We start from the raw sequence: 25,385 nt of genomic DNA, 5'->3' as shown, positions 1-25,385 counted from the left end.
AAGTTAAAACTTAAGAAAGGAATTTGGAGAGAGAATCTTTATTTAAAAAAAAAAAAAATAAAACCACGGTTAGATTTATTTGTCTAATTAATAGAAATTTAACATTTTTTATTGGGCACCATAATTATATATAACAAAATTAGAAAAATGGTAAAGTTTGATTAACTATAATTTATCCCATAAATTTAATTTCTTATTTTGATAACATTATTTACATTTATAAAAAAATTATTTACAAAATAATGTCTAGTAATATTACATGTTTTAATAGTTACTAATTATTTTAATATTTGATAGATAATTTTTACTCAAAATTAAAAAAAATAGTATTTTATGATTTACGTTTTCAATTTCTAAATACCATTTTAAAATTTTCTCAGAACCCAAACTTAAAAGTTACTAACCAAAAAACAACTCAGCCCACCTTTGAATATTGGACTGGATGTAGTCGGCTTTCTCTATTCTTAGCCCATTTACTAGTTTCCATAGCTGCTGGATCGGCGGCTCTTCTTGCAAAACGCTAACCCTAACCATCCAACGATAATACCCATTGGATGCTAATTACAGCCGTTGGATCTCATCTCGAGAACGATATAAATGTCTAGCTAAACCTCTCTAGGGTTCTTATCGGCACACAGTACGTCCAGTGATCTCCTCATCGGGAGGTAATACCTTACAATTCCTGTCATTGATTCATAAACATACATGATAATTAAACTTCTAGCTTAGATCTCTACTTGGTTTGCTTTTTTTGATTCAATATTTGATTAGCTTAGATCTCTACTTGGTTCTGGAAGGAGTTGGGTTCTGCTTGTTTTACTCTTTTGTAAATAGATGTTTTGGAGGTTTTTTAAAGGTTCTTTTAATGCTCTTGTCCTGATAATCTTGCCTGGTGGTGATTTTGAAATGACTTCCCTTTATAAGAGAATTGCTGAAATAATCAAGGCTGGGGTCTCGGAAATGGCTCTTTTTGCCGATACCATGAATTGGTATTTGAAATGGAATACCACTGAGCTTTGAGATTTGGCATAATTTTTATGCCATAGGCCTTTGGTTGGGAAGCATTTCATTTCACTTATTAAGGTTTGGTGTTGATATCAAATGCTTAGAGGTCAAGGGTTGATATAATTTCATTTTTTCTAGAAAAGAAATTCGTGATTATTGAGTGATGAAATTGTATGACCTTTTGGTTTTGTAGCATTTTGATGGCTGAGTCTTTTTTTTCAAAAATTTTTTTAATTGATTTTTAAAGTTGAATAATGAACCGTTTTGAGGTTTCCAATCAGGTTTAATTAATCTGATGGTTTCTCTTGATTATTTACGATTTTACTTTTCCTTATCTTATCCAAATACAAGAAACTTTTGTCTGACTACACAGTATTTCAATGAAATTGTCAATTGTGTATTTTTTAATAAAGTAATTGTTAAATATTAAAACTTACCCTTCTTTTTGAGAATGTTTATTATTTTTAATTGACTTGAATGTTTCTCTTAATTTGTATCTGTGTTTTAGTCATTATGATTTTATCCAGAAACTATATCTCAATTTTCAGCTCCTTTATGGGATAATACCTGTTTTAATCCTTTTCACTTGGAGAGAATAGTGTTTCTCTGGTTTTATACACACAGATTGATAAGCAGTAGCATTTGAGATTAACCAAATATCATTTGAAAATTTGTTGCTTTCTGTTGTTGTGAATTTTCTGCCTTTTTCAAGGAAAATAAGTTTGAAATTCATAGAGTGTTGCAGTTGTACCCTGAAGTTGAAGCATGTCTCATCGCAAGTTTGAACACCCCCGGCATGGTTCTTTGGGATTTCTTCCAAGGAAGAGAGCCTCGCGCCACAGAGGAAAAGGTTTCTAATTCTTGTTTTAATCTCATTATTGCTGAAGCTTTTTAAATTTATATTTGGCCTTACATAATATGCATTCGTTGATTTTTTTGAAGTCATGCATTGATTGTTTTCATTATCAGTAATCGATGTTGCCTAAATTGCTTCTTGTTTAGTTTTGATCATATTATGGTGTTTTTTTAGTATTAGCGAACTCTATGGTTAATGTTGTCTTCTGTTTTTTGGATGTAAAAATAGGGCTTTTGATTAAAGAAATTCATGTATAGTTTGTCCTTTTGTATGTCATTTCTTCCTTGGCATGAAAAATCTCAGGACTTTTTGTACTTTCTCACTTGTAGAAAACTGGAGTAATTTTTGGGAATAATGTTCTAAGTAAATTGGAAAATAAAGTTTTGTGTGCATATGTATCAATTTTCCAATCTGAGAATTGAAAATTTTGTTTTTCAATTTTCTAAACTTAACTAAGATTTGGAAATCAGCTTTATGTTTTTTCCTCGTTATTTTTCTTTATAACAAAAGTTCTATTTTCAACTGTTTTCCTCTAATGACTAAAATTATTCTATAACTTTTAATCATTAAGTTTGGAAAAAACATTTATTTACAGTAATGAAAACTAACTATATTATTATAAGATAAAACAATTGACACATTTAAAAAAATAGATGTAAAATATATTTATCATGACTCTTTCTATTACGAATGGATACAAATAATTTTTAAAAAATTTTTAAGATACAAAACTATTTTCTGTCATACACAATTGAACTTGCTTTCCATCTTTTCCTTTGTTTTCTTTATAAAATGAAAACTACAGTCTTCTAATTCTTCGAAGGTTGAAAAGAAAAACTGTTTTCTACAAGTAAATAGGTCCTTGATATTTCAATAATAACCTCTTTTCTGACTGCATGAGTTGTGGGTAGATAGATGGCCTATGCCTAGCCTTGGTAGTTGGTTTGTTATTATAAATGAATTATTCGCACTTCCTAACAGTTCTAGATTTTAATACAAGCATTTTTTTGTTTTCATAAAGAGTGTCATCTTACTATGTTGCTTCCTTAGTTTTAGTGTTTGCATTGATTTGTTTCAGTGCCTTGCAATTAAATTTATGTCAGTATTTGTTAATGTTGATTTATTACTCACTTGTGAGTTGTTTATATTGACTATTTTTGCAATTTGCATATTGGTTAGTGTTGTGCAATTGTTGATTTTTTTTACGCTTTTCTGTGATGTTTACAGTGAAGGCATTCCCCAAAGATGATCCAACAAAACCTTGCAGATTGACTGCTTTTCTGGGTTACAAAGCAGGGATGACCCACATTGTCAGAGAAGTTGAAAAGCCAGGGTCAAAGCTCCACAAGAAAGAAACATGTGAAGCTGTTACTATCGTAGAGACACCACCCATGGTGGTGGTTGGGGTTGTGGGTTATATGAAAACACCCCGTGGTCTCCGTTCACTGAACACTGTCTGGGCCCAGCATTTGAGTGAGGATGTGAGGAGGAGATTCTACAAGAACTGGTGCAAGTCCAAAAAGAAGGCATTCACCAAGTACTCTAAGAAGTTTGAATCTGAAGATGGGAAGAAAGATATTCAAGCTCAATTGGAGAAACTGAAGAAGCATTGTTCCGTCATTCGGGTCTTGGCGCACACCCAGGTAAATTACTTCCACTTTTCCCTTGTGCATTCATTTCTGTATTTGTGAATGAGATATCATCACTCAATAATTTAGTAGCACTTTAAGGCTCTGCTGGATTTCTGATCCTCAATAGATTCATGATTCTGTTCTTTCATGTACAACTTGTATGTGCTCTTCTTTAATCCTTAACTCTTCACATTTGCTGCACTATTGACTCTGCAGATAAGAAAGATGAAAGGGTTGAAGCAGAAGAAAGCCCATCTAATGGAGATTCAGGTGAATGGTGGGGATATTGCCAAGAAGGTCGACTTTGCCTACAGTTTCTTTGAGAAGCAGATCCCTATTGATGCTGTTTTCCAAAAGGATGAGATGATAGATATTATTGGTGTAACCAAGGGTAAGGGATATGAAGGTGTGGTTACTCGTTGGGGTGTGACCCGTCTGCCCCGCAAGACCCATCGTGGTCTAAGGAAGGTGGCATGTATTGGTGCTTGGCATCCAGCTAGGGTGTCATTTACTGTTGCTAGGGCTGGACAGAATGGTTATCATCACCGTACTGAGATGAACAAGAAAATCTACAAGCTTGGGAAGAGTGGCCAAGAGTCTCATACTGCAATTACTGAATATGACAGGTTAACATTCTTAATGCTTTTTTTTCACTGTCCTATATTAATATCATTCTTCTTGATCGAGCAATTCGTAGGAGGTTATTGTTGTTATTGTAAATTTGCCCCATCGAAATTGGCTAATCTGTTTCACAAATAACAGGACTGAAAAGGATATCACTCCAATGGGAGGATTCCCCCATTATGGTGTGGTGAAGGAAGATTATTTGATGATAAAAGGATGCTGCGTGGGACCAAAGAAGAGAGTTGTGACCTTGAGACAATCATTGTTGAACCAGACATCTAGGGTTGCTTTGGAGGAGATTAAGCTCAAGTTCATTGATACATCCTCCAAGTTTGGCCATGGAAGATTCCAGACAACACAGGAGAAGTCCAAGTTCTATGGGCGTGTTAAGGCTTGAGTTTAGTTAAGCATGGGAGAGGATGGATGAACATCAAAACTTTTCTTCTTACGTTTGAGAATTTGTTTTTCTCCTAGTGTTTGAACCTTTTGAGGTGTGCTTATGCTGTTGGTTTGCTTAGTGACTGCATCTGCTGCTTTAATTATTACTGAACCTTTTTGGATGAGATGCGAGTTTTTAAAGTTCATTGTTAGATATTTATTTTTTTTTTTCAAGGCCTGAATACAATAAATAAAAAACTCATAAAGCCCATCATATTTGTGAAATTCAACCTACAGAAATACTTGGGCTACCCTTGTGAAGCTTCCACCTAGGAATTCTGGGTAAATCTTTGCTCCTCTTCTCTGTTATCTCAGCATTTGACCATACATAAGGGAAACAAACCCCTCTCAAAGAAAACAAATAGAAAAAGCTGACCTAAAGCTGGTATACCTTAGCATGTTCTAGCTCTTCTAAGAGGAGCAAAACCAGCTCCTTCTCCAAGAACAAACCAGTCGGAAGTAGCTTTTGTATTAGAAGAAAGTAGGGAGCTCTATGCCCTGCGGTATTCCAGGGGCGTGTGCATTGGTTGGATCATCATTCCTTTGTTAAAGAAAACACAGGGTCTCAACAGTGCATTGAAAGAACTGGTATCAAACACAGGAACCAACTTCTTGAACATTCTAAAAGATTCCACAGTCTACCCAAAACCACTTGCATAGTTCGTGAGGAAATCAAAGACGGGTCTTTCCTCTTCATTTTAATCAAAACATCCCAAATATGATCAAATTGACGACTTTGCCCATATATAAAGCATGGTATCTAACGAATTCGGAGTGTGATAAAACCCTTTTCTATTGGCAGTGAATTTAAAGAGCTCAAGTGCTTGCAAGGGTTTCCCATGACCAAACCTGAACCTTTTGAGAACTTTATCGATCAAATTGTTATCGAGAAAAATCCCACTTGAATTTATAGATTGTTTTAGGTCTTCAGGAGAGGATGAGCTAGTGATGATGCGATAAACGACCTCCATTCCGAGCATCAGAGTACCCTAAATTCGATGGAAATGAGAGAGGCTATTTCCATGATTGAGTAAGCTTGAATCTGAAAGGAGGGTAAAACTTATTTTTTAAAAAAAATAATTTTATTAATAGATTTTAGAGTATTTAGACCAAGAACTACAAAAAAATAATAATTGAGCACAAAAAACATAACTCCCCCGAAGGAAGGGGCTATGTCCTCTAAAGGAAAAGAGTTTCCTCTAAAGGAAAAGAGTTTCCTCTAAAAATAAAGTGTCCAAATAGAACATTATGAACCACCCAAGCAAATATAGGAGAAAACCAACAAAGATCCAAATATGCATATAGAAAAAATATAATTTCTTTCTAATTTTTAAATTCACCGAGTAAAAGTAGCTAAAAAAATGTGTCTCACTCTTAGAGGCAAAGGAAGGATAGAACTCACATTCGAGAAAAGAAGAAAGATCCTTACATTTTTTATTTGTCTAATTAATAAAAATTTAACATTTTTTATTGGACACCATAAATATATATAACAAAATTAAAAAATTATAAAGTTTGATTAACTATAATTTATCCCATAAATTTAATTTCTTATTTTGATAAAAATTATTTACATCTATACACATGAAGGTTATATAATTGTTATAAAAAAAATTATTTTCAAAATAATGTCTAGTAATATTACATGTTTTAATAGTTACTAATTATTTTAATATTTGATAGATAATTTTTATTCAAAATTAAAATAAATAGTATTTTATGATTTACGTTTTCAATTTCTAAATACCATTTTAAAATTTGCTCAGAACCCAAACTTAACTTAAAAGTCACTAACCAAAAAACAAATCAGCCCAACTTTGAATATTCTTAGCCCATTTACTATTTTCCATAGCTGCTGGATCCGCGGCGCTTCTTGCAAAACCCCAACCCTAACCATCCAACGGACAATAATACCCATTGGATGCTAATTGCAGCCGTTGGATCTGACCTCGAGAACGATATAAATGCCTAGCTAAACCTTTCTAGGGTTCTTATCGGCACACAGTACGTCCAGTGATCTCCTCGGGAGGTAATACCTTACAATTTCTGTCATTTATTCATAATGGTTTGCGCTTTTTGATTCAATATTTGATTAGCTTAGATCTCTACTTGGTTCTGGAAGGAGTTGGGTTCTGCTTGTTTTACTCTTTTGTAAATAGATGTTTTGGAGGTTTTTTAAAGGTTCTTTTAATGCTCTTGTCCTGATAAACATTTTGATATTGCGCCTTGCGTGGTGGTGATTTTGAAACGACTTCCCTTTATAAGAGAATTGCTGAAATAATCAAGGCTGGAGTCTCGGAAATGGCTCTTTTTGCCGATACCATGAATTGGTATTTGAAAAGGAATACCACTGAGCTTTGAGATTTGGCATAATTTTTATGCCATAGGCCTTTGGTTGGGAAGCATTTCATTTCACTTATTAAGGTTTGGTGTTGATATCAAATGCTTAGAGGTCAAGGGTTGATATAATTTCATTTTTTCTAGAAAAGAAATTCGTGATTATTGAGTAATGAAATTGTATGACCTTTTGGCTTTGTAGCATTTTGATGGCGAGTCTTTTTTTTTTTTTTTTTAAATTTAAGTGATTTTTAAAGTTGAATAAAGAACCGTTTTGAGGCTTCCAATCAGGTTTAATTAATGTGATGGTTTCTCTTGATTATTTACGATTTTACTTTTCCTTATCTGATCCAAATACAAGAAACTTTTGTCTGACTACATAGTATTTCAATGAAATTGTCAATTGTGTATTTTTTTAATAAATTAATTGTTAAATATTAAAACTTACCCTTCTTTTTGAGAATGTTTATTATTTTTAATTGAAACTTGAATGTTTCTATTAATTTGTATCTGTGTTTTAGTCATTATGCTTTTATCCAGAAACTTTATCTCAATTTTCAGCTCCTTTATGGGATAATACCTCTTTAATCCTTTTCACTTGGAGAGAATAGTGTTTCTCTGGTTTTATACACACGCAGATTGATAAGTAGTAGCATTTGAGATTAACCAAATATCATTTGAAAATTTGTTGCTTTCTGTTGTTGTGAATTTTCTGCCTTTTTCAAGGAAAATAAGTTTGAAATTCATAGTGTTGCAGTGGTACCCTGAAGTTGAAGCATGTCTCATCGCAAGTTTGAACACCCCCGGCATGGTTCTTTGGGATTTCTTCCAAGGAAGAGAGCCTCGCGCCACAGAGGAAAAGGTTTCTAATTCTTGTTTTAATCTCATTATTGCTGAAGCTTTTTAAATTTATATTTGGCCTTACATAATGTGCATTGGTTGATTTTTTTGAAGTCATGCATTGATTGTTTTCATTATCAGTAATTGATGTTGCCTAAATTGCTTTTTGTTTAGTTTTGATCATATTATGGTGGTTTTTTAGTATTAGCTAACTCCTCTATAGTTAAGGTTGTCTTCGGTTTTTTGGATGTAAAAATAGGGCTTTTGATAAAATAAATTCATGTATGGTTTGTCCGTTTGTATGTCATTTCTTCCTTGGCATGAAAAATCTCAGGACTTTTTGTACTTTCTTACTTGTAGAAAACTGGAGTAATTTTTGGGAATAATGTTCTAAGTAAATTGGAAAATAAAGTTTTGTGTGCATATGTATCAATTTTCCAATCTGAGAATTGAAAATTTTGTTTTTCAATTTTCCAAAACTTGACTAAGATTTGGAAATCAGCTTTATGTTTTTTCCTCATTATTTTTCTTTATAACAAAAGTTCTATTTTCAACTGTTCTCCTCTAATGACTCAAATTATTCTATAACTTTTCATCATTAAGTTGGGAAAAAACATTTATTTACAGTAATGAGAACTAACTATATTATTATAAGATAAAACAATTGACACAATTAAAAAATAGATCTAAAATATATTTATCATGACTTTTTTTTTATTACGAATGGATACAAATAATTCTTAAAAATTTTTAAAATACATAACTATTTTCTATCATTCACTATTGAACTTGCTTTCCATCTTTTCCTTTGTTTTCTTTATAAAAAGAAAACTATAGTCTTCTAATTCTTCGAAGGTTGAAAAGAAAAACTGTTTTCTACAAGTAAATAGGTCCTTGATATTTCAATAATGGCCTCTTTTCTATGCTGCATGAGTTGTGGGTAGATAGATGGCCTATGCCTAGCCTTGGTAGTTGGTTTGTTATTATAAATGAATTATTCGCATTTCCTAGCAGTTCTAGATTTTAATACAAGAATTTTTTTTGTTTTCATAAAGAGTGTCATCTTCCTATGTTGCTTCCTTAGTTTTAGTGTTTGCATTGATTTTTTTCAGTGCCTTGCAATTAAATTATTTCAATATTTGTTAATGTTGATTTCTTACTCACTTGTGAGTTGTTTATATTGACTATTTTTGCAATTTGCATATTGGTTAGTGTTGTGCAATTGTTGATTTTTTTTTAACGCTTTTATGTGATGTTTACAGTGAAGGCGTTCCCCAAAGATGATCCAACAAAACCTTGCAGATTGACTGCTTTTCTGGGTTACAAAGCAGGGATGACCCACATTGTCAGAGAAGTTGAAAAGCCAGGGTCAAAGCTCCACAAGAAAGAAACATGTGAGGCTGTTACTATCGTAGAGACACCACCTATGGTGGTGGTTGGGGTTGTGGGTTATATGAAAACACCCCGTGGTCTCCGTTCACTGAACACTGTCTGGGCCCAGCATTTGAGTGAGGATGTGAGGAGGAGATTCTACAAGAACTGGTGCAAGTCGAAGAAGAAGGCATTCACCAAGTACTCTAAAAAGTTTGAATCTGAGGATGGGAAGAAAGATATTCAAGCTCAATTGGAGAAACTGAAGAAGCATTGTTCGGTCATTCGAGTCTTGGCGCACACCCAGGTAAATTACTTTCACTTTTCCCTTGTGTATTCAGTTCTGCTAATGAGATATAATTACTCATCAATTTAGTAGCACCTTAAGACTGCTGGATTGCTGATCCTTGTATAGATTCACAGTTTTGGTCTTCTGAGTACAACTTGTATGTGCTCTTCTTTAATCTTTAACTCTTCACATTTGCTGCACTATTGACTCTGCAGATAAGAAAGATGAAAGGGTTGAAGCAGAAGAAAGCCCATCTGATGGAGATTCAAGTAAATGGTGGGGATGTTGCCAAGAAGGTTGATTTTGCATACAGTTTCTTTGAGAAGCAGATACCTATTGATGCTGTTTTCCAAAAGGATGAGATGATTGATATTATTGGTGTAACCAAGGGTAAGGGATATGAAGGTGTGGTTACTCGTTGGGGTGTGACCCGCCTGCCCCGCAAGACCCATCGTGGTCTAAGGAAGGTGGCATGTATTGGTGCTTGGCATCCAGCTAGGGTGTCATTTACTGTTGCTAGGGCTGGACAGAATGGTTACCATCACCGTACTGAGATGAACAAGAAAATCTACAAGCTTGGGAAGAGTGGCCAAGATTCTCATACTGCAATTACTGAATATGACAGGTTAACATTCTTAATGCCTTTTTTTCACTGTCCTATATTAATATCATTCGTCTTGATCTAGCAATTCGTAGGAGGTTATTGTTGTTATTGTAAATTTGCCCCATCGAAATTGGCTAATCTGTTTCACAAATAACAGGACTGAAAAGGATATCACTCCAATGGGAGGATTCCCCCATTATGGTGTGGTGAAGGAAGATTATTTGATGATAAAAGGATGCTGCGTGGGACCAAAGAAGAGAGTTGTGACCTTGAGACAATCATTGTTGAACCAGACATCTAGGGTTGCTTTGGAGGAGATTAAGCTCAAGTTTATTGATACATCCTCCAAGTTTGGCCATGGTAGATTCCAGACAACACAGGAGAAGTCCAAGTTCTATGGGCGTGTTAAGGCTTGAGTTTAGTTAAGCATGGGAGAGGATGGATGAACATCAGAACTTTTCTTCTTACGTTTGAGAATTTATTTTTCTCCTGGTGTTTGAACCTTTTGAGGTGTGCTTATGCTGTTGGTTTGCTTAGTGACTGCATCTGCTGCTTTAATTATTACTGAACCTTTTTGGATGAGATGCGAGTTTTTAAACTTCATTGTTAGATATTTCTTTTTTTTTTTTCAAGGCCTGAATACGATAAATAAAAAACTCATAAAGCCCATCATATTTGTTAATTCAACCTACAGAAATACTTGGGCTACCCTTGTGAAGCTTCCACCTAGGAATTCTGGGTAAATCTTTGCTCCTCTGTTATCTCAGCATTTGACCATACATAAGGGAAACAAACCCCTCTCAAAGAAAACAAATAGAAAAAGCTGACCTAAAGCTGGTATACCTTAGCATGTTCTAGCTCTTCTAAGAGGAGCAAAACCAGCTCCTTCTCCAAGAACAAACCAGTCGCAATCGTGTTCAATCAATAAAACTTATAGGATCATAAATCACCGGAAGTAGCTTTTGTATTAGAAGAAAGTAGAGAGCTCTATGCCCTACGGTGCGTGATGCTTTGGTTGGATCATCATTCCTTTGAGATAGAGTTCTGCAAGCCACAAATCCTCCCAAGCCTGAAACTCCAACATTAGAATAACATTTTTAGTATGTTATGGCTTACATTTGTTAGAGAAAAATTTATGATTTATGGTTCACTGAATCTCCAAGCGGAAAACTATCCATGGATGTAGAGGCACACTTAATAAACTATATACAATCATGTTCATCTTTTTCGTCTCTATTTTCTAATTCTCAAGTGTGTTCGAGGGTTTTTTCTTGGCTATCAGTTAGCTCATATACTTCAAAATTTCTCATTCTTGAAACCAACAACGTTACCTATTGGAATAATGGCTGCATCAGAAACACCACAAAGCATCAAGTCCTGCAAATTCCACAGTTAGAGATCTACCTAGAGAAAAGCATACATTCTTAAGATAATGTAGAATCTAACTGCATATATCCAATTTCAGTCTGCAGAAAATGCAAGGGAGGTGCTTACTTTTTCCCCTCTGATGATGTGGTTTGCTGAATTAAGTATGCAAAAGTTGCTAGTTGCACAAGCAGAAGAGATTGAGTAGTTAGGGCCCATCCATCCCTGCAATTGGGCAACCTGTAAATTGCAATCTGCTGCACCAAGAAATTTGTTATGTAGCTTTTTGAGCTTACCAAATCCATTGCTAGTACAGCTAAACCCACATTAGTTGTTGCAAATGGTACACAAAATGGATTCATCTTTTTATATGAAACCCTCAATGCTTCTACCGCATCATTAAAAATCTGTTCAAACAGTGTCATTCATTCAGTAATCAGCAGAAGGAAGCAAAAGCAAGTTTGTCATTGATTACAGAATGCAAATGAATAATTCTGAAAGTGAATGAAACACATGAAAACTCTACAGCTTACTGGAAATACAAAAAGGGAGTGAACCCATATGAAAGTTCTGTAACTCACTATGGTAATACTTAGAGAAATGCTTGACATAATATCAAATCTTACTTTGGTATTGAGTTGAATTTTAGAGTTAAAGAAACACCATTAATTTGATGGCAGAGCTTCACTTACTTTCATGCTTCCCAATGCAGGTCCAATAATAACCCACATCTAGTTTTATCCAAAACATTCATAACTTGTTCTGTAATTCCAGCATCTGCCAAGGCTTTCTTGCCAGCGGTGAGCAAGTAAAGCACAGATTTATCTGCCCTATTAAAAAGCTTGGGTGAGACGCATCCATCTGCTGAGAAAGATTTGATTTCACCTGCAATTTTCTGTTCCAACAAGAAAGGAGAGTTGTAAAAAACTGATTCAGCTAACTATACAACCAATGATTTATGTAATTAGGTATGAGGCAAAGAAAATATACAGTGGGAAACTGAGAGCAGTCAAAAGCCTCAATCTCACTTATTCAACTGACACCATCAAGAAGATTATCATAGAATGTATCTGCATCTTGACCTAGTGAGGTTACCACGCCCATCCCCGTCACAACCACCGCTGATTCTTTGTCAGAGGTTTCTTCTTCAATATAATTTCCTTTTCAGGTTGCACGGCCACAGCCACAACCCCTAAAAGCACAATAGAAGTAGTTACTAAGAAATGTTATAAAGATGCACTTATACAAAAATGGGTGAGGCTAAGCCTGATATATTGATACTCATGAAAATGAATTTAATTAATAAATATTTTCCTCATGCATATTTAATGGCGAAAAAACTAGTTTCATATGAGCACACGCTTTCTTTAGTCTATTCCTACAAAAATTGATAGATTACTCGCTGTGTTATAATCAAGACCCCTACCCTATTCGAAATTAAATCCATTTTAATATATATAATATCTGAACCATCCGAAATTCAATTATTCCTCAAAAAAAAAAAAATACCAAAGAAAAATCAGAATCCCATCAACCATTTTTGACTAGTTAAATATGAAACCATGTACAATTACCAGAGTGGACTGCACTTCTCTTCTGCATTTGTCTTCTATTTGATCATTTTGATCCAGAGTGAGAAAACACTGTACAAGGATGAAGATGACCTATTTGAATTGTACAACACCTCAAATGGCTCCAAGGACAGGCAGGAACTCATCAAGCACTGCATGCCAGATACTTGGGAAGATGAAAGTAAGTTCTGTGAAAAGTGGACTTAACCTATGAGCTTCTTGTGTCTGGACTTCTGCATCAGCCTCTTTGGATACTGAAATATAGAGGACCATAGAAGACAATCTTTCTCGCAAGCAATGGACACGCAAGCTGCAAGAAACCACGTGCACAGAGGGAAGGACAAAGAAGAAACAGCCATTGATTGGACTGGTAATAAAGGAAAATGTAATTGAAAAGAAGGAGCTAAAGTTTGTTGATAGAGCTGCCACTGCAGAAACTGTAACTAACCCAATTGCAAATGACACAGAAAGTAAAAAAACTAAAACAAAAGTGTAATGATTAAGCTAAGAGATCAGCAGTTTGATAAGAAAATTGTCATTGGAAAACAGACACTTCAGAAAATTCATGGTGATCATACTTCTACTTCAGAGCTTTTGAAGGTCCTTAGTGCCACATTTTCTACTGGAAGTTAAGGCAAAGAGAAGGGATAAATCTAGGTGGGTTTTTATTCTAAAATGGAGAAACCTGCTTTTTTATACAAGTTCTGTGCATTAAATCGATTATTGTATGTTTGTCTTTGTATTATGGCAAGTTTCCTATTCCACAGCATTCTTAATGCTGTAATTTTATCTGTTTGACATATATGTTGCAGTAGTATTCTTACTTCATAGCATCTGATTCCTAAGATTAGCAGTGTTCCACTGCAGCCGAGTTCTGAGTTTTATTTGATGAAATCAGATAAATGAAAAATGATTGGTAGAGTGAGTTGCTATGATGAATTGTGCTATAAGTAAAATAAATAGTTACTAAATAGTTGGAGGCTAATGAAATAAAGTTTTGTCTTCCAAACAAATGCTAGCTACTTAAGACATCACTTGTACAATGGCAGATAGGAAAAATTCTCCAACTTCCTCATAATTCAGTGCATGACTTGAGAATCAAAGGTGGCTAAAATCCTCATTTGCATGATCAAGAAGCAAACAAGAAAATTGGATGTTCACTGATGCTAAAAGTTATCTGATGAGTTCTCATGCATGTTTTCCATGCAGAAGCAGAACATAAATGACAAAAATTAATTTCATGCAGACCGTCTAGTGCGCCTCAGAATGCACTTCCTCCAATTCCATGCAAGAAATTTTCGGTATCAGTCAACAGAAAGAGCAACCAAAGAACACTCCTGTCCTCCCTTGAATTGTGCGCTGCAACAATAAAGTTGTTCCATGCAATGGCCAGTCAGAGCTCCACTCCACAATTAAGAGAGTCTATAACATAATGTCCTATTAACGTGTTCCTCTCCTTTGGGAACTTGAATTGAAGACCCAAAAATAGCCATCTTCTCTGATAAGTTTTGGAGTGCGTCATGCTTGTTTGCCAATTCCATGAGAACTTTGATCCTCCTGAAAGCAACATTGCTTGGTTTCTGCCCTTTCTCAATCATCTGCAAGAAACACTTCTCCGCTTCTGCCAACCTCCCCAAATCACAAAGTAAATCAAACAACACATCAGACACCAAAGTATAAGAACCAAAACCCTTCTCCACCATGTCATTCCAAAGCAATAGAGCTAGATCCACCTTTTCATGCTTCTTGAACAACCTAACTAAAAACATACAAGACTGTGTATTAGGCAAGCACACAGCATCTATCATCTGTCTATACAAACTCCACGACCTTCTCAAGTCATTTGACCAATAAAATACCCTAAAGAACAAATTGTAAGTAGTAGCATTTGGACTGAAACCCTGGCTCACCATCTCCTCCATCAAACTTGAAGCATCACCAAGCCTCCTCGCAATACAATAATTCCTAATAGCAGCATTATATGCTGCAACATCTGGGTGGCATCCATACTCCTTCATTTCCTTTAATACATCTCTAGCTTTATCAGGTTGACCTATCAATCCCAACCCTCCAATGATGCTAGTATATGTTATCACATCTGATGATATATCCTCCTCTCTCATTTTCTCAAGCACCTTGTAGGCCTTCTCCATCTCCCTTCCCTTACAATAGACATCAATCAAAGAATTATAAGAGACAACATCAGGCTTGACACCCAATTCCTTCATTTCCTCAAAGAATGACTCTGCTTCCTCTGATGATTTCCAACCTGATAAAAGTATATTAAAAGTCTGTAAATTAGGCCTAAACTCTTTCTTCAATGTGTGATACACATTTCTAGCATCAGCCATGCTCTTCTCTTGACACAAGGTCCTCAACAGTGCATTGAAAGAAATGGTATCAAACACAGGAACCAACTTCTTGAACCTTCTAAAAGATTCCACAGTCTGCCTAACAGAGCATACCTTAGCAATTCTACCCAAAACCACTTGCATAGTTCGTGAGGAAATCAAAGACGGGTCTTTCCTCTTCATTTTAATCAAAACATCCCAAATATGATCAAATTGACGACTCCTTCCCAATATATAAAGCATGGTATCTAAAGAATTCGGAGTGTGATAAAACCCTTTTCTATTGGCAGTGAATTTAAAGAGCTCAAGTGCTTGCAAGGGGTTCCCATGACCAAACCTGAACCTTTTGAGAACTTCATCGATCAAATCGTTATTGAGAAAAATCCCACTTGAATTTATAGATTGTTTTAGGTCTTCAGGAGAGGATGAGCTAGTGATGATGCGATAAACGACCTCCACATCTTGGTCGACAGAGGTGGGGTTAGTGCTGAAGAAGAGTCGACAGATAAGGGGAAGCTGGGCTTTAGTAGCGTACCTTAAATTCGATGGAAATGAGAGAGGCTTCAGAATCATTATTTTGATTTCCGAGCATCTTAGACCAAGCGGCATTTGATTGGAATCTCACCGTCTAGAAATACTCGAGCTACGGCGAAGAGGGAATACGCATCCTTAGAAATTGAATTAGAGATATGGTATCTCTCTATCTTTCAACTTTGCAATTTTTTTTAATAAATTTGCACGTTTAGTACTCTGGGTTTTTAGTAAAAATGATAAAAAGTTAATTTTAATTATTAAGTATTTAAAATTAAATCTGTTTTAATATTTATAATATCTGAACCATCCCAAATTCAATTATTCCTCAAAAAAAAAAAAAAAAAAAAAAAGAAAGAAAAATCAGAATCCGATCTACCTTTTTGACTAGTTTAATATGAAACCGTGTACAATTACCAGAGTGGATTGCACTTCTCTTCTGCATTTGTCTTCTATTTGATGATTTTGATCCAAAGAGTGAGAAAATAGTGTTCAAGGATGAAGATGACCTATTTGAATTGTACAACACCTCAAATGGCTCCAAGGACAGGCAGGAACTCATCAAGCTCTGCATGCCAGATACTTGGAAAGATGAAAGGAAGTTCTGTGAACAGTGGACTGAACCTATGAGCTTCTTGTGTCTGGACTTCTGCGTCAGCTCTAGAAGATGATCTTTCTCGCAAGCAATGGACACGCAAGCTGCAAGAAACCACGTGCAAAGGGAGGAGGACAAAGAAGAAACAGCCATCGATTTGGACTGGTAATAAAGAAAAATGTAACTGAAAACAAGGAGCTAAAGTTTGTTGATAGAGCTGCCACTGCAGAAACTGTAACTAACCCAATTGCAAATGACACAGAAAGTAAAAAACTAAAACAAAAGTGTAATGATTAAGCTAAGAGATCAGCAGTTTGATAAGAAAATTGTCATTGAAAAATGTAACGGCTACATGCAAGGCCCTGTAATCTCAAGGCACTCCTTAAGCCTGATGTTACAAGGCCCTGTAATCTCAAGGCATTCCACTGACAAAGTCTATAATCAACTTGCTAAGCTCATGTGGAGCGGCACCGCTGATGTTACAAGGCCCTATAATCTCAAGGCACTCCTTAAGCCTTAATAAGGCACAAAATATATACCTACTGTAACACTATTTGCTTACAAATTTCACTATTCACAGTTAATTATGTGATTACGAGAAAATATATATATGAAATTCGAGTCTGTCTATTTATTATTATAAAATTTTTCAACTTTGTAATGAAAAAATAATAAGACTAATTTCTGATATAATTATGGATCAAAAGTAATAATAATTAAAAGCCAATTGCATTGTGTTTATAAAAAATTCTGTTTAATTATGTAAATTAGGTCAGTTGCAATAAATTCTGTTTAATTGCGTATTTAAAAATTTGACATGGTTCCACCGATGTAGAGTATTTATTTATGTATTTAAGCTTACTCTAGCAATAACTGATTTCCCATTTAGGCAAGTAATGAATTTAATGATTTTCTTCTTTTTTTTTTTCACTATTAGAAAATATTTTTTTTAAAAATATTTTTAAAAACAATTTATTTTTTATTATCTAATTTTAATTTTAAAAATCAAATATTAAAAAGTGTAAAAAATACTTTTTAAAAAATAAAGAGTTTTAATTTCCGTTTTATTTCACGGAAAGTATTTTTTTTTAAAAAAAATTACATCTTTTAACATTTGAAATATTTAAAACAAGAAATATTTTTTAATAAAAAAAAATTAAATTATTTTAGAAAAAATAACTTTTTTTGAAAAAGAAATTTTTTTTCATAATTTAAAAATATTATTAAAATCTCTATATATAAATTTATTTATATATTTTACTTTTTAAATTGAAATTAGATAATAAAAAATAAATTATTTTGTTTATAATATAAATTATTTTTTTCATGGGTGAATTGTTCTCTATTTTCTAAAATAAACACTTAAATTTAAAAATAAAAAAAAAAGTAAAAGACAAAAAAATTGAATTTAGTGTTTCATTATTTTTTTTTGACATGGAATATAGAATTGCATTATATGGCTGCTGCTAGCAGTAAAACAGAATTACAACAACGTTATTAAATCTTGTAATCAATACAACTGGCAATCTCAAGGAAGTAAGTCTCTAAGATAAAGTTTAATGACTACATCTGCAAAAGTATTAAATTAAGGTGGAATACGGCGGAAAGAGACTTAATGGAGATGGGAGGATATCTTTAAAATTACTGCTATCGTGGTATTAATATCTCATGGTAGAACAGACATTGTACAACGTAAAGCATCATATATAACTATAGAATCTGTTGCACACTCGATTGATAAAATAAAATTTATTACACACTCAATTAATAAAAAGTTTGTTTCATATGCCAATTTAATCGCTGTTAACGCAGCCCGTGTCTCTCCTACTGTAACAGATGAACACCAAACCCTCATAGCAATACCATGCAAAATTATCCCTGCACCATTAAAAGCAAGCACAATAATAGTAGCAGGTGAAATTAATCTTTCCATGCAACATCACAATTAAGCTTGATACTTCCTCTTGAGGGAGGACTCCGATCCAAGCAACATAAGTGGATCTATAATGTTAAAAGTGAGAAGAATCAACAAAAATACTACTCTGCTGTAGCGGCCTAAAATCAACAGAGATATGTTGTGACATAACAATAAGATTCAGATGTATCGAAGAGACCTTTATTTTAATCCTTCCATATATGCTATAAGATGAGAGTGACCATATTCAATAGCAAAGGGCCATCCAACTCCAACCGAAACATTTTCAAAGATTTTCCCACCATATCATAAAACTAGGAAAACCTATAGAATCCAGTTTATAACCATAGGAATTAACAAACTAAATTGCTCGAGCATGTAGATACCAAAAGAAAACATATTCTAAAGTTTTAGGTTAAGATCGACAAATGAGACATATAGGATTGTGCAATACATTACGTTTTACCAAATTAACAGAGATAGCCAAAGCATTATGAAGAAGTCGCCACAGAAAAATTTTCAATTTAGGAGAGGGCCTTCCAAATTTCTGGCTTGATAGTATAAGAAGAAGAAGGTTGAGATATAACATGCTAACGAGTTAAATAATGCGTTAAAAATTCGTAACCAAAACGTGCACTATATTGGCCATTATGTGCATAATGCCATACAAGAGAATCCAGCATACCAAGAGGAGCCACTAGGACAAAGAGAATACCATTGCATGTTGATGAGGAAAGAAATGTTTTACTAGCTGATGGTTCCAATCCAAGGCACTATGATTAATTAAGTTTGGCACCATGGTAATACTAATAGGATAAGTTGTTGGACTAGGCAATTTGAAATTATTCAGCTAGGGTACCCAAGGATCTGATCAAATGCTAGTGTTCTTAACATCCCCAATATTCATGCGAGCTCCCTTTTGAAGAACTTCTCTATCAGCTAAACAACTTTGTCATATCTATGAACCACGTGGCTTGTGGGTAGCCTGCCAAAAGGAAGATCGTGAAAAATATATACTTTCAAAACCCGAACCCACAAGCGAGTCTGATTATGAAGAAGCCTCCAACACTATTTTGCTAAACAAGCTAGATTGAAGTTTTTAAAATCTCTAAAACCTAAGCCACCCCAAAACTTAGAATAACAAGAATGTTGCCAACTAACCGATGTGTAATACCCGGCTAGACTCCGGTATCGGAATCCCTACCGTCCGGTGGGACCTCGGATGTCGGAAACCTCTAGAAGGGTAAAACTATGATTTTATGAAATGTTTTCATGTATTTCATGTTTTTAAGTAAGAAATTAAATGAGTTTTTGCATGAAAAATCTTTGGAGGAAAACCCAGGTTCGGCCGCCGAACTCCGAAGTTCGGCCGCCGAACATGCATGCTTTCGGAGGGACTTTAGGCGCCCGAAAATTTTGAGTGAGGGAAATGCAGGTTCGGCCGCCGAACTTCAAGTTCGGCCGCCGAACCTTGCATGCATGAGGAGGCACTTTCGGCCCCCGAACGTGGCCTGGCCAGCCACCTATAAAAGGGGCACTTAGCCGAAATGGGAGAGTTTTCTCCCATTTTCAGCCACAGCAAGCTTCCGACCTCCCTCTCCCAAATCTTGTGTTTTTCCTTCAATCCCCACCATTTTCTTTGAGTTTTAAGGTTCCACAAAAGTTTTTGAGTGTTTTTAAGCAAGTTTGGAGCTTGGAAGTCTTGGAGCTAAATTCCTCCATTTTCCGAGCTAGGGTCGTTCTTCCTCTCGATCTTCAAGAGGTAAGCTTCGATCTATGCTTCTTTTATGTTTTATGAAAGTTTTATGCAAGTTGATGGGGTAGAATGCATGTTTAGGCTTGTTGTTAGGTTTATGGGTTTATGTTGTGATTTGAACAATGTATGTTGGAAATGTGTTGTTTGAAGTGTTGTAGTTGGGGTATATTATAGTTTGAAACCCCTAGTTGTGATGTATGATGTGAATGCATGTGTAGAAACAAGTTTATGCATGTTTTGAGGCGTTTTGGAGGCTTTGGACACAAGGGAGCCAAGTTTCTGCCCTTCGGCAGAAACTCAGGTTCGGCCGCCGAAGTGACTTTCGGCCGCCGAATCCCCTTGTGGAGGCAGTTTCGGCTGCCGAAGCCTGCCCCCGAAACTCAAGTTTCGTCTCTGTCTGGGAGGTTCGGCCGCCGAAAGTGCCGCCGAACCTGCATGACTTTCGGCTGCAGAGGGACTTTCGGCCGCCGAACCTGCCGCCGAAAGTGCCCTGTTCAGCCATTTCTTGCATGTTTTCATGTGATATTTTCAGGATGTTTTAGGGGGTCTTTGGGGAGTATTTTGGAGTCATGTTCACGTATGTTTGGTGCCTCATTTGAGTCCACCTGTGTAGGTTCGGACCCGAGGAACCGAGACCCCCGGTTGTGAGATAATCGTTCAGAGTTCGTTGTTAAAGCTTCAGTTACCAGGTGAGTGGAACAACCCCCTTAAGCTTTAAAGTAAATGAATAAATGAATGAATCGTAAAGCATTGCCCATGCATCATTATGCTATGCAATATTAGGTTGTTTGCATTAGAATTCACGAATATGTTGCATTGCATACTTTGTTGTTGATGTGGATGAATGTTGAATGATCCATTAGCCCTTGTATGTCATGATAGCCTATGTGAGTCCAGGTGTGCCTGCTACGGCTCTACGCCCCTGGCACTATGACAGATTATGGAAGTCCGGGTGTGCCTGCTACGGCTCTACGCCCCCGGCATGTATGAGTAAGAAAGATTGGGGCTAAATGGTGACAAGTTCATCCTTGTTGTGAAATGTTTGTGTTATGGCGCATACATGAAAGCATGAATAAGAAAAAGAAAGAAAAAGTTAAATGATAATAATAATAATAAAATGAATAATAATATACCTAAAAAGGGAGGAATTAAAACAAATGTTTTTAGTTTCTGCTCACTGGGCTCTAGTAGCTCACCCCACTCCCTTTATCCCCAGAGTTGCAGGTACAGGATAGATCAAGAAGTCGGCTAGAGTGAAGTCAAGCCTTGTATGTTGTAATAGATAGTAGTGGACATGAACATGATGTAATGAGTATTTATGACCATGTACTGTAATGAATGATTTGATGATGTATTGAGGATTATAGTAGTGCTTGACCTAGAGGTGTGTGAATCCCCATTATGTACAGAGTGTTTAATGAGTAATGATGTTAATGACCATGATTATCCAAGCTGATATGTATGATGATGATACCCCATTGGAGTATTTGATGAGGACTCCAGTGTGGGGTTTATGTATGATTTTGTGCATGCACAGGTTTTGCTTGGATAAGAGAAAAGAAAAATTTTTACAGATCATGTATATGTTGTTATGTATGGGATTCCACAGGTTTACAGGAGGTATGTAGGCTTGCTACGGGTCCCGGCGGCCTTAAGCCGATCTGGATCCTAGCGCCGGTAACGGATCGGATTTCCGGGTCGTTACACGATGAATCTTTTTAGACTCCTCATTACCACCCTACTAAAAGTTCGACAAAAGGCTATTAAGCTTAGCTGAGAATTTCTTAGGATATTGAAAAATCGCTATAGAATAAGAAAGGATAGCGAATAAAATTGATTGGATCATTGTAGCACGACTAGCCTAAGATAGTAATTTCTATTTTCAAGCCTGAGTCTTTGAACGAATCGTATCTTCCACAACAGTCAAAGCCTACTGACGAGATTGTCCTAAAAGCATTAGGAGCCCCAAATACTTATCAGAAGAAAGTAATTCTTGCATTTGAAACTTACGGAAAGTTCTTGCTTAAGCATATGAGGTGTATGTTTACTGAAAAGAATATGAGACTTTTGGAGATTAATAGATTGACTGGAGGCCACAGTATAGCTCTGAAGGACTCGAAGCAAATTATCAGCTTCTTATCTTGTTGCTTGAGCAAATAATAAAGCATCATTTGCAAATAAGACATCAACAATTGAAGGAGCATACTGTGCAACCTTTATACCCTTAATGAGACCCTTCCTATGAGCATTTGATAGTAAGTACGAGAGCGCCTGAGAGACAAACAAAAAAATATAAGGAGATAAAAGATTCCCTTGCCTAAGTCCTCTGGAAGGGCGAAAAGGAGGAGTGGAAATACCATTAACGAGAATGGAAAAACTGACTGTCATAATACATTGCATAATCAAATGCACCCATTGTGAAATAAACCCAATTTTCAAGAGTACCATACATAAAAACCCCAATCAACTTTATCATAGACTTTGTACATATCCAATTCAAGAGCCATAGTATGCAGACGACTATTGATAGTCTTCAAATAATGAAAAACCTCATGAGCAAACACAATATTATCCTAAATAGCTTGACTAGGAATAAAAACATTTTGATAATCAAGAATAAGAGAATGCATCTATGGCTTGAGCCTATTCACCGCTAGCTTGGAAATGACTTTATACACAAAATTGTACAAACTGATAAGACGAAATTGATGAACCCCAACAGCGCTGTAACACTTCTGAATAAGAATAATGTTAGTTCGATTAATTTCTTTTGATAAATACCTATTTTCATAGAAACTGCGGACAACACAACATAAAGACGGACCTACTGTAGCCCAATTATGCTGATAAAATAAACCTAAAAATCCGTCAGGACCTGGAGCTTTGTTGGCACCCAACTGAAAGACTGTCGTCTTTATCTCCTCATTAGACAAGGTTGCTAGTAAAGCCTTATTGAGCTTTGGAGAGATTAAAGAGGTATCAAGGAGAGAACCTGATCACAACCGCGTAAAGGCTTGGCCTAATAAAGATCTTGAAAAAAATTTCCAAATAAGAAAAATTTTCTCAGAGTCCCACTGGGCCCAACTATATGAAGTAGATTGAAGGTGATCAATACGATTTCGTTGCCACCATTGGATAGTCAACAGATGAAAAAATCTTGTATTTCTATCACTTTTCTGTAGCCATTGCACTCGAGATCTTTGTTGCCAATGTTCTTCATCTCGTTGCCAAATATCATGAAGTTGAGCGACCAATTGAGCCTCAAGAGCGACATTATGAGAGTCAAAAGGTCTAGCATATAAATCTTCTAATTGTTGCTAAAGCCATTTCCTTCGACCCAAATTACCCATAAAGGCATCTTTATGCCAATAGCTAAGTTTAGATCGACATAAGTGTAACTTACGCATGAAAGAAAATATAGCTGAACCACGACTAGGATTGTTCCAAACTCGTTGTATCACTTCTGCACATTGAGGATGCTGCATCCACTTAGCCTCAAAATGAAATAAAAACTTGCGCTTACCAGGACAAGCATCAATAAACAAAACCAAAGGTTAATGATCTAACTCCAGTAGGGATTCATGGATGACTTGTGCCCGTGGAAAATATTCCTGCCATTCAATAGAAACTAAAGCATGATTTAAACATTGTTGGATAGCTTGATCACCAAAGCGCTTATTAAACCAAGTATAAGCAGAACCTTGCCATGATAGTTCCATCAGTGCACATGAGTGAATAGTCATTAAAACCTTCCATCTGAGAAGAGCTAGCATACCTCACAACCTCCTAGCGTGTCCTCCTGAGTCCGAATTTGCATTGAAATCGCTAATATGGCACCATGGTAACTTTTGTGAGACATGAAGGTATTTTAAATCATACCACAAAAGATCTTTGCTACCCTTATCAGGATAACTAAATACAAATGTCATTTACCATTGTAGTTCTATATTAACGAGTTGTACATGACAATCCATAAAATGCTGGCAAATGAGTTGTGGGTCCAATGATACAATATTATTCCACCATAATGTCAAACCCCCTACCTTTCCAATTGGATCAATGAAATCTGAAAAAGGATAGCTACATTAACGTTGTAAATATTGCATATACTTACATCGGTTCTTAATCTCTATAAGGAAGACAATGGATGCCGATATTTATATAAAAGGTCCTTTAGAGCTTTTACCACCAAGGGATGTCTAATACCTTGCAATTCCGGACATCATTGGAACATACAGGAACTAATATATACCTATTTATTTATCAAGGAAATTTGTATATGAAAAGTTAAAATTAGAGATTAAATGGTAGGCCAATAACTAGTTATGCTCAGAACAAATTAATGCAGTCACAGTAAAAGTGATAAGAAAGTGTTACCGACAAAAGGCTAAAAACTGCTACATATGCATAGCTAATCATCACCATGTGTATGGCACTTGGCCTTATCCCTACTCATATGTGCAGGATCCATATCCTCCTTGACCTTATCGTAGTATCAGGAAAGGAAAGAACATGCACCCTGAATAATTCATAGCAGTGTAAACTATAGAGGATCCAAGCGGAACAATCACTCACTGTGGAACCTACCAACTACTTGATATTGGAACCAACTGCTTGATATTGGAACCAACTGCTTTCACCAATATGATATTGCAATTATCTGCTATATATATATTACGAGCCGAAGAAATAGGCTGAAAAAGTGGCCTAGACAAAACAAAAATATGGCCCATGAGGTTGATTGGACCCAGGAAGCATGTCACGCCAAAGCGAGTGGAGTAAGGTTCCAGTGTCCAACGCAGGAGCAGCGGATGCAATGGCTCGTCTCTGAACATGGAAAGTGAAGCACTGGAAATCACAAGAACCATGGCTTTACACTAAACCAAACACCGACTACTTTTAGTTATAAGCAATGAAACCAAAGCCTCACAACATAGGGACACCTAACAAACTCAAGCATGGAGCTACACCAAATTCTGTACTTCAATGAATCAAAACACAGAGCACTAATCCCTCACCACCAAAGTCAATAAACAAATTCCTCACAACTGAATCATTAAATGCCTTTCCCTTCACAGAGCACTATTTCTTCTTAAACTAATTGTTCACCTTCCCCTATCTCACAAATCCCTCCAAACCATAATATTGTTACCAGATATTAGGAAGTTGCTAATGCCTTCATCCTCTCGCGAGCCCTTTGTCCAAAGTGGTTGCTAATATTGCTTGAATAGGCAATTAGGCTTCTGATTGGAATACAAATCCTCCTTAATTTGGTGTTTCAATTACAACTTCCGTTGCTGAATAAG

General features: G+C 35.7%; 3 protein-coding genes and 1 pseudogene across 3 annotated transcripts; 2 read left to right on the top strand and 2 right to left on the bottom strand.

The window, feature by feature from the left end:
- Nucleotides 1-521: 521 nt before the first annotated feature.
- LOC110624418 (60S ribosomal protein L3-2) lies at nucleotides 522-4,679 on the top strand. The gene is made up of 5 exons (XM_021769541.2): nucleotides 522-665; nucleotides 1,741-1,855; nucleotides 3,089-3,504; nucleotides 3,709-4,118; nucleotides 4,255-4,679. Exons 2-5 carry the CDS (start codon nucleotides 1,771-1,773, stop codon nucleotides 4,511-4,513), a joined length of 1,170 nt encoding a protein of 389 aa, XP_021625233.1. The 5' UTR covers nucleotides 522-665; nucleotides 1,741-1,770; the 3' UTR covers nucleotides 4,514-4,679.
- A 2,926-nt stretch (nucleotides 4,680-7,605) lies between these two features.
- On the top strand, nucleotides 7,606-10,577 carry LOC110624419 (60S ribosomal protein L3-2). The gene is made up of 4 exons (XM_021769542.2): nucleotides 7,606-7,753; nucleotides 8,994-9,409; nucleotides 9,607-10,016; nucleotides 10,153-10,577. Exons 1-4 carry the CDS (start codon nucleotides 7,669-7,671, stop codon nucleotides 10,409-10,411), a joined length of 1,170 nt encoding a protein of 389 aa, XP_021625234.1. The 5' UTR covers nucleotides 7,606-7,668; the 3' UTR covers nucleotides 10,412-10,577.
- Nucleotides 10,578-10,912: 335 nt separating this feature from the next.
- Nucleotides 10,913-12,962, bottom strand: LOC110624314 (annotated as a pseudogene).
- An 891-nt stretch (nucleotides 12,963-13,853) lies between these two features.
- On the bottom strand, nucleotides 13,854-16,040 carry LOC110624416 (putative pentatricopeptide repeat-containing protein At1g02420). The gene has a single exon (XM_021769539.2). The coding sequence runs from the start codon at nucleotides 15,889-15,891 to the stop codon at nucleotides 14,344-14,346; it is 1,548 nt and encodes a 515-aa protein (XP_021625231.1). The 5' UTR covers nucleotides 15,892-16,040; the 3' UTR covers nucleotides 13,854-14,343.
- Between the last annotated feature and the right edge of the window lie 9,345 nt (nucleotides 16,041-25,385).

The sequence above is a fragment of the Manihot esculenta genome, chromosome 10 (genome assembly GCF_001659605.2).
Source record: "Manihot esculenta cultivar AM560-2 chromosome 10, M.esculenta_v8, whole genome shotgun sequence".
Classification (NCBI taxonomy): domain Eukaryota; kingdom Viridiplantae; phylum Streptophyta; class Magnoliopsida; order Malpighiales; family Euphorbiaceae; genus Manihot; species Manihot esculenta.
This window is presented reverse-complemented; position numbering and strand designations above follow the sequence as displayed.